Here is an 18,934-nt window from a genome sequence, read left to right on the forward strand (position 1 = left end):
TGGGGGAGGGAGAGCCAGTCTTTAGCCTTTGGAGGCCTAGTTTACATCTTGGTTTTCCTAACAGGATGGCTTTTGCAATAGTGGGCAGTTGTGGTAGGGAACATGAAGGAAATTGAGAGGGCTTGAGGTACTAGCTCCCAGAAACGTGTCCCCAGGGCATTATGTAAGACCAGATCTCTGGTTCCTTTTAGGCCCTTACAATACTTGGGTCCAGGGGTTGAGGGGGGAACTGGTGCGGATATCCCAAGGGGCCTCACCAGAGTCCCAGCCCAGGAGCAAGAGGCAGCCAACATAGGAGACAAATGCCGAGAACCATGATTTCTGGGCCTGGTGCCACCACTGACTTGGTGTGCGATCCTGGGCCAGGCACTGCTCCTGCCTGGGCCTTAATTTCCCACTCTGTACGATGAACTAGACCAGATCTTTCTTTCTTTTTCAATCTCAAAGATGCCTTCATTTTTCCCTACATGCCACTGTCTTCAACTCACCCCCGCTTGTTGAGTTGTTATTGTTTTTAAGTTTTTATATAATTTATTGTCTTCTGGTGAAAAATCTACACAAACACAGATCAAGTCAGTGCTGTATCTTTAATCCTTCCTTTCACTTTTATAGCAACCCTGACTTTTTTCACTGTTTATATATTTCTTTTGCTGATTTTCTTGAGTTCTTTCCTTCTCATCCAGGCCATATCTTACAAATCTCTGTTCGGGTTGATTTCTCTTTGCATAATCCAAGAAATTGTAAAATTTATAAAAGTCTGTTGCTTTGCCACCACCAAAGTGGCTTCAAATCTGAAGACAAAGACGTCTGGTGTGTTCTCTTGGTTACATCTTGGTTAGTTTTTCTCAAATTCTGTCTTAGGTACTGTTGCCTTCCCAGGATAAAGGACCACTATGACCATTTGTTTCTGCAGAAACGGTTGGTATGTCTGAATTTCCTTGGAGGCCTAGGATAATGGTGGCTGCTCGGGACTTCCTGGGTGGCTCAGTGGTTAAGAATCCACCTGCCAACGCAGGGGACATGGGTTTGAGCCCGGTCTGGGAAGATCCCACATGCCAAGGAGCAACTAAGCCCGTGCACCACAACTACTGAAGCCCGCGTGCCTAGAGCCCATGCTCCGCAACAAGAGAAGCCACCGCAATGAGAAGCCCACGCACCACAACAGAGAAGCCCCCGATCGCCGCAACTAGAGAAAGCCTGCGCACAGCAACAAAGAAACAACGCAGCCAAAAATAAATAAATAAATAAATAAATAAATTTTAAAAAGCATTAAAAAGAAAATGGTGGCTGCTCATCAGGCAGCCAGGGAGGAAAAAAGCCCTGTTTAAAGATTTTGTATACTCCTCAGTCTGAGATTGTTGCTCTAAGTTTGTCTCAATTTTTTATTAATGAAAGTCTCAGACCTTTACAGGAGCCAGGGTCTGAGTGCCGGGGATAAGAAATAGGGGAATTTGGGAAACAATGGATCAATGCTTCCTCCAAAATATCTCTTGAATCCACCCTTGAATCCTCCTGAAGTCTGGTTCCCCAGGTTTCTCTTTAACCCAGTTGAGCTCCCTCATAGCCTCCTAGTTAATTTCCTTTATGGTAAAGATGGCCAAAATCAGTTTGCTATTTGGAGTAGAAAAAAATGTACTTGATAAATTGTAACTCCATAGCCTAGTGCAGGATCTGGCAATGGTGGGTGTTCAATAAATGTTAAAGAAAAAACTACCCAGGTGTGTGGCTTAAAGCTGGTTACTCAGAGCCTCAATTCCTTCTTCTCTAGGTAACCCATACATCATCTGGGATGTCAGGAGAGAAATCACCTTGTTTGCTCCTTTATTATTTCCCTCACTTCAATTCTCTACCCTTCCTTCTCAGCTACAACAACAAAACAACCCAACCTAGCTCAATTCAACCCAACCCAAATTCCTCTCATCTTCTCACGCATAGAAGCTTAACCACAACATCTGGATCCTGGTTCTGCCACTTATTAGCTGTGTGACCCCAGACAAATGACTAAATCTCCTTGTGTCTTAGTTTCCTCATCTGCATGTGGTGATGGGGAAATTATAGTACCTGTAGTATGTGTGTATGTGCGTTTGTATAATTTTATATATATATATATATAAATATAATTTGTATTGTAAACAGCATGTAAAGCACTTAAAATAATACTTTGCACACAATACGCACTGAATATTTGCTAGCTATTATTTTCATTTTTTTTTTGCACAAACTACTGGATACCTAGGCCTTCAGGGTAATGTCTTTCAGTGTATGGCTCCTGAACCACCAGCATCAGGATAATCTGAAGAGATTAAGAATGCAGGTTCCTGGGCTCCACCCCATACCACAGTCTCTAGGGAAGAACTAGGAAATTTACATTTAAAAAATACATTTCCCAAGTGATTTTTAAAAATTAATTAATTAATTAATTTTTGGCTGCATTGGGTCTTCATTGCTGTGCATGGACTTTCTCTAGTTGAGGCCAGTGGGAGCTACTCTTCGTTGCGGTGTGCAGGCTTCTTCTTGTGGTGTCTTCTCTTGCTGCGGAGCACGGGCTCTAGGTGCGTGGGCTTCTGTAGTTGTGGCTCCCGGGCTCTAGAGCGCAGGTTCAGTAGTTGTGGTGCTCCAGCTTAGTTGCTCCATGGCATTTGGGATCTTCCCGGACCAGGGGTCGAACCCGTGTCCCCTGCATTGGCAGGCGTATTCTTAACCACTGTGCCACCAGGGAAGCCCTGTCTTTCATCTTGTTTATGGTTTCCTTTGCTGTGCCAAGGCTTTTAAGTTTAATTAGGTCACATTCACTTAGTTTTGTTTTTATTTTCATCACTCTAGGAGGTGGGTCATAAAAGAGCTTGCTGTGATTTATATCAAAGAGTGTTTTTCCTATGTTTTCCTCTGAGAGTTTTATAGTGTCCAGTCTTACATTTAGGTCTATATTCCATTTTGAGTTCATTTTTGTGTGTGGTGTTAGGCAGTGTTCTAATTTCATTCTTTTACATGTAGTTGTCCAGTTTTACCAGCACCATTTATTGAAGAGGCTGTCTTGTCTCCTTTGTATATTCTTGCCTCCTTTGTCATAGATTAGGTGACCATAAGTGCGTGGGTTTATCTCTGGGCTTTCTATCCTGTACCATTGATCTGTATTTCTGTTTTTGTGCCAGTACCATACTGTCTTGGTTATTGTAGCTTTGTAGTATAGTCTGAAGTCAGGGAGCCTGATTCCTCCAGCTCCATTTTTCTTTCTCAAGATTGCTTTGGCTATTCGGGATCTTCTGTGTTTCCATACAAATTGTATAATTTTTTGTTCTGATTCTGTGAAAAATGCCTTTGGTAATTTGATAGGGATTGTATTGAATCTGTAGATTGCTTTGGGTAGTATAGTTATTTTCACAATATTGATTCTTCCAATCCAGGAGCATGGTATATCTCTCCATCTGTTTGTGTCATCTTGGAGTTCTTTCACCAAGTCGTTCTTGATTATGCAACCTGTTTCATTTCTTTCACAGGTCTTAAATTCCTTATATATTTATTTAATATTTTAATTACTATAGCTAACATTTAAGCACTCACCATAAGCACTTTTCATACATTAATTAATGAAGTGGTGTGCTACTTATGCTTATCAATGGCACTCCAAACTCCAGAAACCCAATTTGTACTGTTTGCCCATTTCTATGGTGTTAAGACTCCCATAGGTTGGGATTTTAAACTATCAACCTGAAGTTGCTGAATACGTATAATACCATTATACAGTATTTGCCATAGTGATAATAACAGTGGTAAATAAACTCAAGACCACAGATAAAACGAGAGTGTAGTAAAATAATTAGGAAGTGATGTGTTTTTAGTATTTATTATCTTGTTTCTTACATAACTTGTTTAATTGTAAGCTTATATAATTTAATTTTTGATAATGGCTGTGTTTAAAAGCAACTAGCAACATTTCTAAGCATTCCTCAATCGTTTCTAGCTAGCCCACAACAAGCCAACAACCAGCACATTCTTCAGATGAGGGACCTGAGGCACAGAAAGGTTTAAGCAACTTGTTCAAGGCCGCAGAGCTAATAAATCTGTAACTGTATCCTCAGAACCCAATACAGTGCCTGGAATATAGTTTGTAGTCTATCAACAAGTGTAGAATAAATAAATGAACACATATTTAATACTTTTAAAAACATCAAAAGGGAAAGAAACATTAAAAACATACACACAGGAGTGAAATTAACATCTTTTTAAAACTCGCTCACAATCCTAGAACGATTACTGCCTTCACCTATCTACTTTCAGCAGCACTTCAGCTCCTGGGCGCTTTTACAATTCACCAGCTACCTTAGGAGACGTCGCCTAGCACTTTGCTACGAGCTCGAGTCGCCCCGCTTTCCGTCGTCCCGCCCTATTTCGCCGCAAGGCCTCCTGGGAGTGGTAGTCCCCAGTCTCGCAGCTCCGGCGGCAGCAGCTAGGCGCGCCGGGCCGCGGAACTACACGGGGCGGTGCACAGGTCGAGAGGCTCTTCCACCTCGCTTTTCCCTCCCCGCCTGCGCGCCCGCCCTAGCTATCATGGCGGCTCCCTTGGCCCTGGTGCTGGTGGTGGCAGTGACCGTGCGGGCGGCCTTGTTCCGCTCCAGTCTGGCCGAGTTTATCTCGGAGCGGGTGGAGGTGGTGTCCCCACTGAGCTCTTGGAAGAGAGGTGAGGCCACCGGCTCGAGTAGGCGGCTAGGCCCCGCCTGTGCGCTCCTGGCCTCTGTGAATGGGAGGCGGGGGCAGTGGCCGCAAGCTCAAGATTCTGGGGGAACTGACCCGCTCTCAGGAGACGGCGGGAGGGCGGGGCCTGAGAGCGGGCTGCTAAGGGGGTGGGCGTGGGACTGTGTGGTGAGGTTGGGGCACTAGGGGCCGGTCACCTGCGGGGGTGACCTGAGGGGGTGTGTCCCACTCGGGTCCTGAGCTGAGTAGCGTGGTCTGAGGAAGGGTCGAGATGAGGAAGGGGCGTGCTGGGTGGGGGGGATTTGGCGCGAGATCGCAATGTGATGTTCCCCTGGGGTGTAGGATGGTGTGTGACGGGGGCCTGAGTGAGGGGACCAGTCTTGCCTAAGCGAGGAGAGTGTGTGAGTGAGCGTGATTAAGAAGCTTATTCTCAGTCTGGGACTTTGAGTGCATCTTTTCCTACTGTGTCTTTATAGTTCTTCAAGTTCCTGTTTACGCTGGCGCCTACAAAGAGACAGAATTTGGGCCAAAGATCCATAGGCTAGTGGGAGAGATAGATAATTATAATAATTATTATAATCATTTGTGAAAAATGTACTTCCTTTGTACGTCCAGTTCCTCCTTTGGAGTTCTGACCCTGAAGAAAGAGTCCCCTCCTTTTCCAGCTTCTTAAAGCTGTGGAATTCGAGCTAACTCTTGAAGGATGCAGAGTTTGGAAAGGGAGATTAGAAAAAGGGGAGTTCCAGGTAGAAGATAAACAGGATCAAGAAATGTTGAAGGATGTGAAATGTCCGAAGTAGGGGAGTAATGGGATGGGGGTTAGGTTAGGGCCAGAGTTTGAAGAAATTTTTTGAAAACTGTCTTCCTGAAGTATGGACATGTAATAAGTGTAGAGCTCAAGGAATTTTTACAAACTGTATATGCCCATATAGCCAGGACCCAGATTAAGAAACAGAACATTACCAGCACCCCAGAAGTCCCCCTCATGTCCTCAAACTTTAAATGCTAGAGTTTTGATGTTGTCCCGTAGATATTTTGGAATGGCGTAATGAATGGATGTTTTATGAATAATTAGAGCTAAGTTTCCTAAAAATACTTACTATATATCAGAGACTATGGTAAGCCTCATTTTATCCTCCAGTTTTTCTGTGTGTTAGATGGTGTTATTTTCCCCATTTTACCGATGAAGAAACTGAGGTTTGGAGAAGTTAAGTAATTTTCCCAGGTTTCCCAGTTGACAGATGGTAATAAAGATAGTTGTAATTTATATGTGTGATGGTAAGAGCTTAGACTTGATATCTTTGCATATAATATTTGAGTGTAATTATTTGTTGAACAAACTGAATTGTTTGTTGAAGCCACTTGTTTCCAGCTTTCTTTTGGATTCCAGCGGATCCATCCGTTTATTTGATAGTGCAACTAAAATGTATACAAATTTCTTGCTTGATAAAATGCTTGACAAAATGTGCTTCTCAGTCCAATAAAAATAATAATAACTAACACTGATGTAATGCTTTCCACATGCCAGGTACTGTTCTAAGCAGTTTAGGTATGTTAAAAAAACATTTAATTTCTACAATGGCTTTTTAAAAAAATAAATAAATAAATAAATTTATTTATTTATTTTAGTTTTGGCTGCATTGGGTCTTCATTGCTGCTTTCTGTAGGTGCGGTGAGCAGGGGCTACTCTTCGTTGCAGCGCATGGGCTCTAGGGCGTGCGGACCTCAGTAGTTGCAGCACGCGGGCTCAGTAATTGCGGCTTGTGGGCTCTAGAGCACAGGCTCAGTGGTTGTGGCGCACAGGCTTAGTTGCTCTGCAGCATGTGGGATCTTCCCGGACCAGGGCTCAAACCTGTGTCTCCTGCATTGGCAGGCCGATTCTTAACCACTGTGCCACCAGGGAAGTCCTCTAAAATGGCTTATGATGTAAATACTATTGTTAGCCCCACTTTATAGATGAGAAAATTAAAGTACAGAGAGATTGTTCCTTGCCGAAAGTCACATAGATAATAATATTATGTGACTAGCTAGCAATCTTTAGACGTGGCTGTTCCACCAGAGTTCACTGTATACTATCTTGTCAAGAATAATTTTGGAACATTTCTGTCATATTTTGGTGTTTCCTCAGCCTTTGACCTAGAGATTGGGAATTATTATGGGCTTAGCTTCTTGAGTCAGGATACAGCTCAAACTGTGAGTGCTTGTTTAGAAACCCGTTTCCAATGCAGCTGTGAGAGTCAGGGTCAAGAGGAACACTTCTGATAGCACTACTTAAAAAAACAAAACAAAACACTTATTGCTAAATAAATACAGAATTAGTAAACTGCGCACAGCAGTGTATTGCACAGTGCATTATAAGGCAAACACTTTTGTAACCATCATCCAAGTCAAGAATCAGAACTTTGCCACTTTTCCTAGAAGCCTTTCCATATACCCCATCTCAATCACAGCCTCTCATCCCCCTCATAAGTAAACCATTATTCTGTTTTTTATAATAATGACATCTTTGCTTTCTTTTTGTCTTATTACCCAAATGAGCATCCCTAGACACTATAGCTTAGTCATGGTCTTCAAAAAAAGTTTATGTATGTCTTTTAAGTCTCCCTTAATTTTAAAATTTCCTGTCCATCTCATCCTTTTCTTTAGTATTTATCTGTTTAAGAACCTAGACCATTTGACCTGTAGAGTTTCCCATAGTTTGGATTTTCCTGATTGTATATTCATGGTACAGTATAACACATATCTGTCTGGCTTCTCCACTGCAAAATTACTATTTTCCCTTTTTATTTTTATTTTTTGGCCATGCTGTACAGCTTGTGGGATCTTAGTTCCCTGATCAGGGATTGAACCCAGGCCCTGGCAGTGAAAGCACCAAGTCCTAGGCACTGGATGGCCAGGGAAGTCCCTATTTTCCCCTTTTAAGTAGTAAACATTAGGGGGATATACTCTGGGGCTCTGTAAACATCCTGTTTCTCTTTAACTTTTTGCCCACTACTTTTTGCATTTATAGTTTGGTCTTCCCTGCAGCAATCATTACTGTGGTGTTCTAATGGTGACTTTTCTATTTCCCTCATTCCTTCTTTTTTTTTGTTTTATTTTTATTTATTTATTTACTTTATTGAAACATAGTTGATGTATAATATTATATAATTTATAGGTATATAATATAGTGATTCACAGTTTTTAAAGGTTATGCTTTATAGTTGTTACAAAATATTGGCCATATTACCTGTGTTGTAGAATACATTGTAGCTTATTTTATACATAATAGTTTATACCTCTTAATCCCCTACTCCTATATTGCTCCTCCCCCCTTCCCTCTCCCCATTGATAACCACTAGTTTGTTCTCTGTATCTCTGAGTCTGCTTCTTTTTTGTTATATTCACTAGTCTGTTGTATTTTTTTAGATTCCACATATAAGTGATAGCATATTTGTCTTTCTCTGACTTATTTCACTTAGCGTAATGCCATCCAAGTCCATCCATGTTGCTGCAAATGGCAAAATTTCATTATTTTTTATGGCTGAGTAGTATTCCATTGTATATATACATATACCACATCTTCTTTATCTATTCATCTGTTGATGGACACTGAGGTTGCTTCCATATCTTGGCAATTGTAAATAATGCTGCTATGAACATTGGATGCATGTATCTTTTCCAATTAGTTTTTTTTTTTTTTTTTTAAATATATACCCAGGGCTTCCCTGGTGGCGCAGTGGTTGAGAGTCCGCCTGCCGATGCAGGGGACGCGGTATCGTGCCCCGGTCCGGGAAGATCCCACGTGCCGCGGAGCGGCTGGGCCCGTGAGCCATGGCTGCTGAGCCTGCGCGTCTGCAGCGGGGCCTGTGCTCCACAACGGGAGAGGCCACAACGGTGAGAGGCCCACGTACCGCAAAAAAAAAAAAAAAAAAAATATATATATATATATATATATATACCCAGGAGTAGAATTGCTGGGTCATATGGTAGTTCTGTTTTTAGTTTTTTGAAAAACCTCCATATTGTATTCCAAAGTGGCTGTGCCAATTTATATTTCCACCAACAGTGTAGGAGGGTTTTCCCCTTTCTCCACATCCTCATCAACATTTGTTATTTGTTTTCTTTTTGATGATAGCCATTCTGATAGGTGTGAGGTGATATCTCATTGTGGTTTTGATTTGCATTTCCCTGATGATTAGCCATGTTGAGCATCTTTTCATATGCCTGTTGGCCATCTGCGTTTCCTCTTCAGAAAAATGTCTATTTAGTTCTTCTGCCCTTTTTTTTTTTTTTTTGGCCATGCCGCACAGCTTGTGGGATCTTAGTTCCCAACCAGGGATTGAACCCGGGTCACGGCAGTGATAGCGCCGAGTCCTAACCACTGGACTGCCAGGGAATTCCCATATTTATTTATTCAATTATATTTATATCAGTGTGAACTCATGGGTATTTGTTTTATTCTCTGGATTATAATCCATACTACTTTGGCCATTGGGACCTCTTTCAGTTGTCTCCTTTGTCCTTTTGACATACCTCCCTCCTACTTTTTTTTTTTTAAGCACTGTATTACTTTCTGGAACCACAAGATGCTCCAGGCTTACCTTGTATTTTTCTTGGTCCAGCCCTAGAATTGACCACTTCTCCAAGGAGCCCTTGTTCCTTCTATTGGAGAATATCATTTAGAAACCAAGATCTGTATGCTAGGTGTGTTTTTTTGTTTTTTTGCAGTACGCGGGCCTCTCACTGTTGTGGCCTCTCCTGTTGTGGAGCACAGGCTCCGGACGCGCAGGCTCAGCAGCCATGGCTCACGGGCCCAGCCGCTCCGCAGCATGTGGGATCTTCCCGGACCGGGGCACGAACCCATGTCCCCTGAATCGGCAGGCGGACTCTCAACCACTGCGCCACCAGGGAAGTCCTAGGTGTGTTTATTGCTACTGGGATGACACTGTTTCTTGGGTCCTCTAGGCTAGAAATATAAGGATACCACTTGTTTTGAACAAGCTGAATGCTTACCCTTCTTGGTATGGGAAGCTCAAAGACAGTGTTTGTCTTCTACTAGATGATATGCTTTTATTATCAGCCATAGGAAAAGTACATCAAGGTAACTAAATAAATTCTTGCTTATCTGATTTATGAGTTAAGAGTTGAGAGACTTTATGAAAAAGAAAAGCAACAACACTGGTGTTTTAGAATAATTGGCCATGATTAGTTAGCTTTTATGGTCAACTATTCTAAAACATTAGTTGTTAGATATCATCTCCTTGGGTGTCCAGTAAAGCTGTTAGTGAAGGGTTTAATAGTTGTGTTACACAGCAGCCTCCTTATATGGCTCCATGAGGGAAGTTTCTCTCTGGTCCTAGGATAAGGACCAGTTACAGTTGTCTTGAGCATCGGGCTTTGTTTTATTTTATAGACATCATGAATTATGTAAATGATAGGTTTCCTTCTAGGGTGGGTCTATAAAATTTAAAGCCATACTTATGGCTCACTCATTACAAATAAGTAGTTCTTTTAAAAACAGGCTTTGTAAGTTTGATTTTGTTTTGTTTACTCATTTTTGAATAGGTAATTCAGTCTTATGGTTCAAAAATCAAAGGTGCAAAAGTCCGTATGACTAAAAGGCATCTTTCCACTGTTTTCCTATACCACCCATTTCTGTTTCCTGGAGGGAACAGTTTCTTATGTATATCAGTTTTCTTATGTATACTTCATGCATTTATAAGCTTACACTTTATAGGTTTCTGTGGCTCTGTTTTATGTTTTTCTTATTCTTTTTCACTCTTTTAAAATTAGTTTTCCTGTTGCTTATTAATAATTATAAAGTAATACATGCTCATTGCTAAAGACTCAGAAAGTGAAGAAAAGATAAAAGAAACCAAACATCTTCTATAATTTTATCACCCAGAGATGGTCACTGTTAACTTTTTATTTGTTTGTTTATTTTATTTGTTTTATTTAATGTTTATGTTTTGTGCTTATTTTGAGGCATTTCTCATCGAATACATATTCATTCTCAAATAATTAAATGAATGCTGATTAATATTTAAAATGAAATTTGATCATATTTTACATGCTGTGTTATGACCTGTTTTTCATTTTAGAATATTTCATTGACATCTTTCCTTCAGTAAATATAAGGTTGGCCCTTGAACAATCCAGGAGTTAGGGGCACCGACCGACCTTCTGTGCAGTTGAAAATCCAAGTATCATTTATTGTCAGCCCTCTATATATGCTATTCCTCTGTACCTTTGGTTCCTCCATATCTGAGGTTCCGCATCCACAGATTCAACCAACCGCAAATTGTGTAGTACTGTAGTATTTATTATTGAAAAAAATCCACGTATAATTGGACCCATGCATTTCAAACCCGTGTTGTTTAAGGGTCAGCTGTAATATATCTGTAATATACTTCTTTATTTTAACTCTTAATTTTAAAATAATTTTAGATTTTCAAAAAAGTTTCAAAAATGGTACATAGAGTTTGTTTACCCTTCACCCAGCTTCTTTTACTGTTAATATCTTACATAACCATAGTACAATGACCTAAACCAGAAAATTAACACTGATACAATACTACTAACTAATCTACAAACCTACAGGATTTTTACCAGTTGTTCCACTAATGTCCTTTTTCTGGTCCAAAATCCAATCATGACCCCGTTATTGCATTTAATTGTTATGTATCCTTAGTCTCTTCCCATCTGGGACGCTTCCTCAGACTTAACATTTTTAAAGAGTACTGGCCAGTTACTTTGTCTCTCAGTTTGGGTTTGCTTGATATTTCCTCATGATGAGATTGAAGTTACGCTTTTTTGGGAAGGATAACACATTTTTGGCATAAGGACCACAGAAGTTTTTTTTATCCCCATCTCGGTGAATTATGTCAGGAGGTACTTGATGTTGATAATGTTAACTGGTCAACATATTACTGGTGATGTTAATGTAGGTCACTTGAGTAAGATAGTGAATGCCAGGTTTAGCCACATAAAATCATTATTTTTCCCCTTGCAGATACTGTTTCCAATCATTTTTACCCACTAATTTTAGTATCCATTATTGATACTTGCCTTTCAAGATTATTACTGTGGGGTCTGCCAAATGGTGATTATCTATTTCCGTCTTTCCTTCTACATTTGGTACTTATAGTTCTCTTTAAGGAAGAGTTTTCTTTTCTCTTTCACTTGTTTATTTATTCAATTATTTATAGCATAGTATGATTTTTAACTATAAAGTGTTTCTCTCTATCTATGTATCTATCCACATATACATATATGTATATACATCACAATTCATTTACATAAATCTCCATTAATGAACGTTGGGGTTTTTTTTTTTTCTTTTTTTTTTTTTGTGGTATGCGGGCCTCTCACTGTTGTGGCCTCTCCCGTTGCGGAGCACAGGCTCCGGATGCGCAGGCCCAGCGGCCATGGCTCACGGGCCCAGCCGCTCCGCGGCATATGGGATCCTCCCAGACCGGGGCACGAACCCGTATCCCCTGCATCGGCAGGCGGACTCTCAACCACTGCGCCACCAGGGAGGCCCTGGGGTTTTTTAAATTTTTTGGTACTCTGAGCATGATTATGAACATATTTCTTTGGGCACCTGTCCAATTATTTCCATAGGATAAATTGCCCTAAGAGCAATTGTTTCTGGGGCAAAAGGCACACATTAAAAAAGTACCTGTTGGGGCTTCCCTGGTGGCGCAGTGGTTAAGAATCAGCCTGCCAATGCAGGGGACACGGGTTCGAGCCCTGGTCTGGGAAGATCTCACATGCTGCGGAGCAATAAACCTGTGAGCCACAACTACTGAGCCTGTGCTCTAGAGCCTGTGAGCCACAACTACTGAGCCCACATGACACAACTAATGAAGCCCATGTGCCTAGAGCCCATGCACCACAACAAGAGAAGCCACCGCAGTGAGAAGCCTGCACACCGCAATGAAGAGTAGCCCCCGCTTGCCGCAACTAGAGAAAGCCTGCCTGCAGCAGTGAAGACCCAATGCAGCTAAAAATAATAAAAAGAAAAAAAAAGTACCTGTTGCCTGTAGAAAAATTAATACAAATGTCACTCAAACAATCAACATATGAGAGTGGCTGCCCATTTTCCTTCTCTGTGGACATTTCTCACATCTTCTAATTTGTTATCTTATTGTTTTTATTTATTTTTTGGCTGCATTGGGTCTTCGTTGCTGTGCGCGGGCTTTCTCTAGTTGAGGTGAGCGGGGACTACTCTTCGTTGTGGTATGCAGGCTTATCGCGGTGGCTTCTCTTGCTGCGGAGCACGGGCTCTAGGTGCGCAGGCTTCAGTAGTTGCAGCACGCGGGCTCAGTAGTTGTGGCACATGGACCCTAGAGTGTGTAGACTTCAGTAGTTGTGGTGCATGGGCTTAGTTGCTCCGAATCATGTGGGATCTTCCTGGACCAGGGATCTAACCCACATCCCCTGCATTGGCCACCAGGGAAGTCCTGTTATCTTATTGTTTTTTGGAATGGGGCAGAATATATATAAATGAAACACTTTTTAAAAAATTTATTTTTCTGGCCACACCATGTGTCTTCCAGGATCTTAGTTCCCCGACCAGGGATTGAACCTCGGACCCTGGCAGTGAAAGCGCCAAGTCCTAACTGTTGGACCGCCAGGGAGTTCCCAAACAAAACACTTTTTAGAGTGGGTGGAAGTTACAAAGAGATCAAAGGAAGTTTATAGTTTAATATAAAATTTTCTCATAATGAGTGCTGCCCCACAATGAAAAGAGATGCTCTGTATAGAAAAAAGTTGACCATCATCTGAAATCAAGATTTAAATTCACTCGCTGGGAATGAGGTAAAGGGGGTTAGACAAACTGTGAAGCCCTTCTTGTTCCTGGGAGTATCTAACACTTTGGATTATGGCCAGTCTGCATATGTCTCTAAAGTAAGAGTGAACTTGGATGTCTTACTTTTCAGTGGTTGAAGGCCTCTCACTGTTGGACTTGGGAGTGTCTCCGTATTCTGGAGCAGTATTTCATGAAGTAAGTGTTCTTGTTTTCTTTTTTGGGTACTAAGAGTAGTTTATAGTCACAAATGCCAAAGCCTAACTCTGTTTTGTACAAACATTTAAAGAGATCTATTTTTGAAAATCGTACTTAGAAACAGCCCTTTTTTAGATGGCCTCTGCTTAAGAGGAGGTTTCACAATTGCAGTGGAAATGATCCAGATTAAGATTGTAATTTGGGGAAGCAGATGAGACTTCTGCAGAAGTTATCATTTTTATTGGCAAATAAATTGTAAACAGTTCCCAGTTCATGAATAGGTTATATGCTAATTGGCATGTAATTAGTTCTTTGGAACGTACTTTCCCATGAAAACTGTGCCAGCAGTGTTGGTTTCTTAGAAAGCCCACAAAAGCCATTTAACCCATAAAATTAGTTCTTAAGAATAGTAAAATGACTCTTAGTTCACCATCATCTCTCAACAGCTTCCTGACAAGTCTTTCTGCATTCAGTCTTGCTCCTTTACTTCTTATTCTGCAGTCAGAGCCATCTTTCTGAAATGTGCATCTGATTTTGTCACTGTCCTGCTCAACACTGATCTCAGGATAAAATCCAAACACCTTAGGATGCATACAAAGCCCTGTGGGCCCCGCTCATCACCCCAACCACATGTCTTTCCACTTTCCTCTCCCCACTTTTATTGGCTTTATCATTTAGAATAGAAGTCTTCTAATTTGGCATTTTTACCCCTAATTTTTACAGTTGTCTCCCTCATACCTACTTTGAGAACAATTTTTTTTGGTTCTTCTATCTAGTCTTTTTAAAACGTTCAACTTGATTCTCATGGAGATAACAACTCTTTTGCATTCATATTTCATTATCTTTGTATTACTATCTAATTGAACCATAATAACAAGAACTACTAGCAGAAACAGGTTAGGAACAATTTAAGAGACTCTTAATGAGCACACAATTCAATCATTGGGAATGGATGTGTGTGGGCATATGCAAGCATAGCCCACTAGCCAGTGGTATGTGCTGTGGGCCTTGGGCAGTATGTTTTCTAGACAGACTAGGAACCCTCTGAGAGAGTTCTGACATGCTTTTATTATGCTCCAGCATCATATTCTCTCACCTGTATCTTTGCTTATGTTGTTATCTTCTTATGGAGGGCCAATCTTCCTTCTTTTTGTGGTTGACTCTACTAATCGGATATTAGCTTTGGTTTTGCCTCCCCCAGAAAGCCATCCCTCATCACCTTACACTAAGTTAGGTGTTTCTCCTATATCTTCCAAAGCATCTTGTGCTTATCCTTTTCATGGCTCATATCATACTCTTGAAATTGCCTCTGTAGTTATTTTACCCACTGTGATGTATGCTCCTCAGAACGTGTTCTGGCACCCTATCATCACTTATTCTTAGTGCTTAGGTCTGTATCTGCATATGTATTCCAACCCCTCCTTCCTTTCTCTATTTCCTTTAACAAAGATTTGTTAAGTACACACCAAATGCCAGCTACTCTGCTAGGTGCTAGGGATATAAAACAAGACAGTCCTTGGCGTTATTATACTTGTATTTCTAAGAGAAACAGACAATAAGTTAGTAAAAAAGAAACAGATTTCAGAGCAAAGAATGTTGCCAGGGATAAAGAAGTTCACTTTATCATGATTAAGGGGTCAATTCGTCAAGAAGACATAACAATCCTAATCTTTATGCACCTAATAACAGAGTTTCAAAATACATGAAGACTGATAGAACTGCAAGGAGAAATAGACAAATCCCCAAATAGTCTGAGATTTCAGTTTCCCTCTGTCAATGACTGATAGAACAAGCAGACAGAAAGTCAACAAAGATATAGAAGACTCGAACAACACACCAACCAACTTGACCTCATTGACATTTACAGAACATTGCATCCAATAACAGCAAAACACATAATCTTTTCAAGTATACATTTGCAAGATAGACCATATTCTGAGCCATAAAGCAAGGCTCAATAAATTGAAAAGGATTGACGTCATACACAGTACATTCTCTAACCTCAGTGGGCTTAGATGAAAAATTAATACCAGAAAGATACCTGGAAAATCCCCAAATATTTGGAAACTAAGTAACATATTCCTCAATAACTCATGATCAAAGAAGAAATCAGAAGGGAAATTAGAAAGTATTTTGAACTGAATGAAACGAAAACACAACCTATCAAAATATGTGGGATGTTGCTAAAGCAGTACTTGGGGGAAATTTATGGTGTTAAATGCCTGTATTGAAAAAGAAGAAAGGTCTCAAATCACTGACCTCAGTTTCTACCTTAAGAAGCTAGAAAAAGAAGATAAACTCAAAGTAAGCAGAATAAAAGGAATAATAAAGATCTGAGAGGAAACAAATGAAACAGAAAGCAGAAAATATTGAAAGTCATGGAAACAAAGTTGGTTCTTTGGGATGAATAGTAAAATTGGTAAACATTTGGGAATGGTGGATATGTTCACTATCTTGATTGTGGTGATGATTTCATAGGTGTATTCATAGGTCAGAACATATCAAGTTGTATACTTTGAAAATGTGCAGTTTATTTTATACCAACTATACCTCCATAAAGCTAAATTTTGAAAAATATGATTTCACTTAAATGGTAAGTGTATGTAGAAAAATAAAGCTGAGTAAAAGGATAAAGAGTGATGGTCATGTGTATGGCTATTTTAGATAGTGTATGTAGGGAAGGCACTCTGAGGAAGTGAAATTTGGATAAGAGATCTAAATGAATCAAGCAAGCCATATGATAACCCTAATTTGGAAATGAGCTTGGCATTTGTGAGTTGCAGAAAGATGGCCGGTGTTGCTAAGGCAGAATGAGCAAAGAGGAGAGTAACAGAGATAAGCTGTAAGAAATTAGGGGTCTGATTATGTAGGACTTTTTACAGAAATGGTTAGGAGTTTGGATTTGCTATCTATCTATGTATCTATCTGTTTTCCCCACTTTTATTGAGATATAATTGACATACAGCGCTGTGTAAGTTTAAGGTGTACAGCAGAATGATTTGACTTTTATACATCATGAAATGACGACCACAGTAAGTTTAGTGAACATCCATTATCTCATAGAGATAATAACATCAACGAAATAGGAAAAAAATTTTTTTCCTTGTGATGCAAACTGTTAGGAGTTACTCTCTTAACAACTTTCATATATAACGTACAGCAGTGTTAATTATATTTATCATTTGTTGTACATTACATCCTTAGTACTTATTTATCTTATAACTGGAAATTTGTACCTTTTGACCATCTTCATCCAGTTTCCCCTCCCCCTCTGGTAACCACAAATCTGCTCTCTTTTTCTATAAGTTTGTTTCTTTGTTTTTGAAGTATAATTGACCTACAACACTATGTTAGTTCCTGATATATAACACAGTGGCTGGATATTTCTATACATTTTTATTTTATTTTTTAAAATATTTATTTATTTTATTATTTATTTATTTTTTTGGCTGCATCAGGTCTTAGTTGCAGCACATGGGGTCTTCGTTGAGGCGTGTGGGATCTTTTGTTGTGGCACAGGCTCTTCATTGTGGCATGAGGGCTTCTTTCTAGTTGTGGTGTGCAGGTCTTCTCTCTAGTTGTGGCATGCAGGTCTTCTCTATATAGTTGTGGTACGTGGGCTCCAGGGTGTATGGGCTCTGTAGTTTGCCACACGTGGGCTCTCTTGTTGAAATGTGTGAGCTCAATAGTTGTGGTGTGAGGGCTTAGTTGCCCTGTGGCATGTGGAATCTTAGTTCCCCGACCAGGGTTGGAACCCGCGTCCCCTGCATCGGAAGGCAGATTCTTTCTTTCTTTTTTTAACATCTTTATTGGAGTATAATTGCTTTACAATGGTGTGTTAGTTTCTGCTTTATAACAAAGTGAATCAGCTATACATATACATATATCCCCATATCTCTTCCCTCTTGCATCTCCTTCCCTCCCACCCTCCCTATCCCAATATTCTAGGTGGTCACAGAGCACCAAGCTGATCTCCCTATGCTACGTGGCTGCTTCCAACTAGCTATCTATTTTATGTTTGGTAGTGTATATATGTCCATGCCACTCTCTCACTTTGTCCCAGCTTACCCTTCCCCCTCCCCATGTCCTCAAGTCCATTCTCTAGTAGCTCTGTGTCTTTATTCCCATCCTGCCCCTAGGTTCTTCATGACCTTTTTTTTTTTTTTTTAGATTCCATATATATATGTGTTAGCATACTATATTTGTTTTGCTCTTTCTGACTTAATTCACTCTGTATGACAGACTCTAGGTCCATCCACCTCACTACAAATAACTCAATTTCGTTTCTTTTTATGGCTGAGTAATATTCCATTATATATATGTGCCACGTCTTCTTTATCCATTCATCTGTTGATGGACACTTCGGTTGCTTCCACGTCCTGGCTATTGTAAATAGAGCTGCAATGAGCATTGTGGTACGTGACTCTTTTTGAATTATCGTTTTCTCAGGGTATATGCCCAGTAGTGGGATTGCTGGGTTGTATGGTAGTTCTATTTTTAGTTTTTTAAGGAACTTCCATACTGTTCTCCATAGTGGCTGTATCAATTTACATTCCCACCAACAGTGAAAGAGGGTTCCCTTTCCTCCACACCCTCTCCAGCATTTATTGTTTGTAGATTTTTTTGATGATGGCCACTCTGACCGGTGTGAGATGATATCTCATTGTAGTTTTTTTTTTTTTTTTTTTTTTTTGCTTTACGCGGGCCTCTCACTGTTGTGGCCTCTCCTGTTGCGGAGCACAGGCTCCAGACGCACAGGCTCAGCGGCCATGGCTCACGGGCCCAGCCGCTCCACGGTATGTGGGATCTTCCCGGACCAGGGCACGAACCCGTGTCCCCTGCATCGGCAGGCGGACTCTCAACCACTGCACCACCAGGGAAGCCCCATCATTGTAGTTTTGATTTACATTTCTCTAATGATTAATGATGTTGAGCATTCTTTCATGTGTTTGTTGGCAATCTGTATATCTTCTTTGGAGAAATGTCTGTTTAGGTCTTCTGCCCAATTTTGGATTGGGTTGTTTGTTTTTTTGATATTGAGCTGCATGAGCTGCTTGTAAATTTTGGAGATCAATCCTTTATTAGTTGCTTCATTTGCAAATATTTTTTCCCATTCTGAGGGTTGTCTTTTCATCTTGTTTATGGTTTCCTTTGCTGTGCAAAAGCTTTTAATTTTCATTAGGTCCCTTTTGTTTTTATTTCCATTTCTCTGTGAGGTGGGTCAAAAAGGATCTTACTGTGATTTATGTC

The 18,934-nt window shown here is 40.4% G+C and overlaps 1 protein-coding gene across 3 annotated transcripts in view; it reads left to right on the forward strand.

Moving 5' to 3' along the window:
* Positions 1-4,512: 4,512 nt before the first annotated feature.
* Positions 4,513-18,934, forward strand: part of PIGU (phosphatidylinositol glycan anchor biosynthesis class U) — a 577,582-nt gene continuing 563,160 nt past the window's right edge. For all 3 annotated transcript variants that reach the window (XM_081256796.1, XM_081256797.1, XM_081256798.1), the window contains exons 1-2: positions 4,513-4,678; positions 13,620-13,684. In XM_081256796.1, the coding sequence (XP_081112922.1) occupies positions 4,549-4,678; positions 13,620-13,684 (195 nt within the window). In that variant the 5' untranslated portion in view covers positions 4,513-4,548. The remainder of the gene's footprint in view (positions 4,679-13,619; positions 13,685-18,934) is intronic.

This window comes from Mesoplodon bidens (genome assembly GCF_964165515.1).
Source record: "Mesoplodon bidens genome assembly, chromosome: 15".
NCBI classification, from domain to species: domain Eukaryota; kingdom Metazoa; phylum Chordata; class Mammalia; order Artiodactyla; family Ziphiidae; genus Mesoplodon; species Mesoplodon bidens.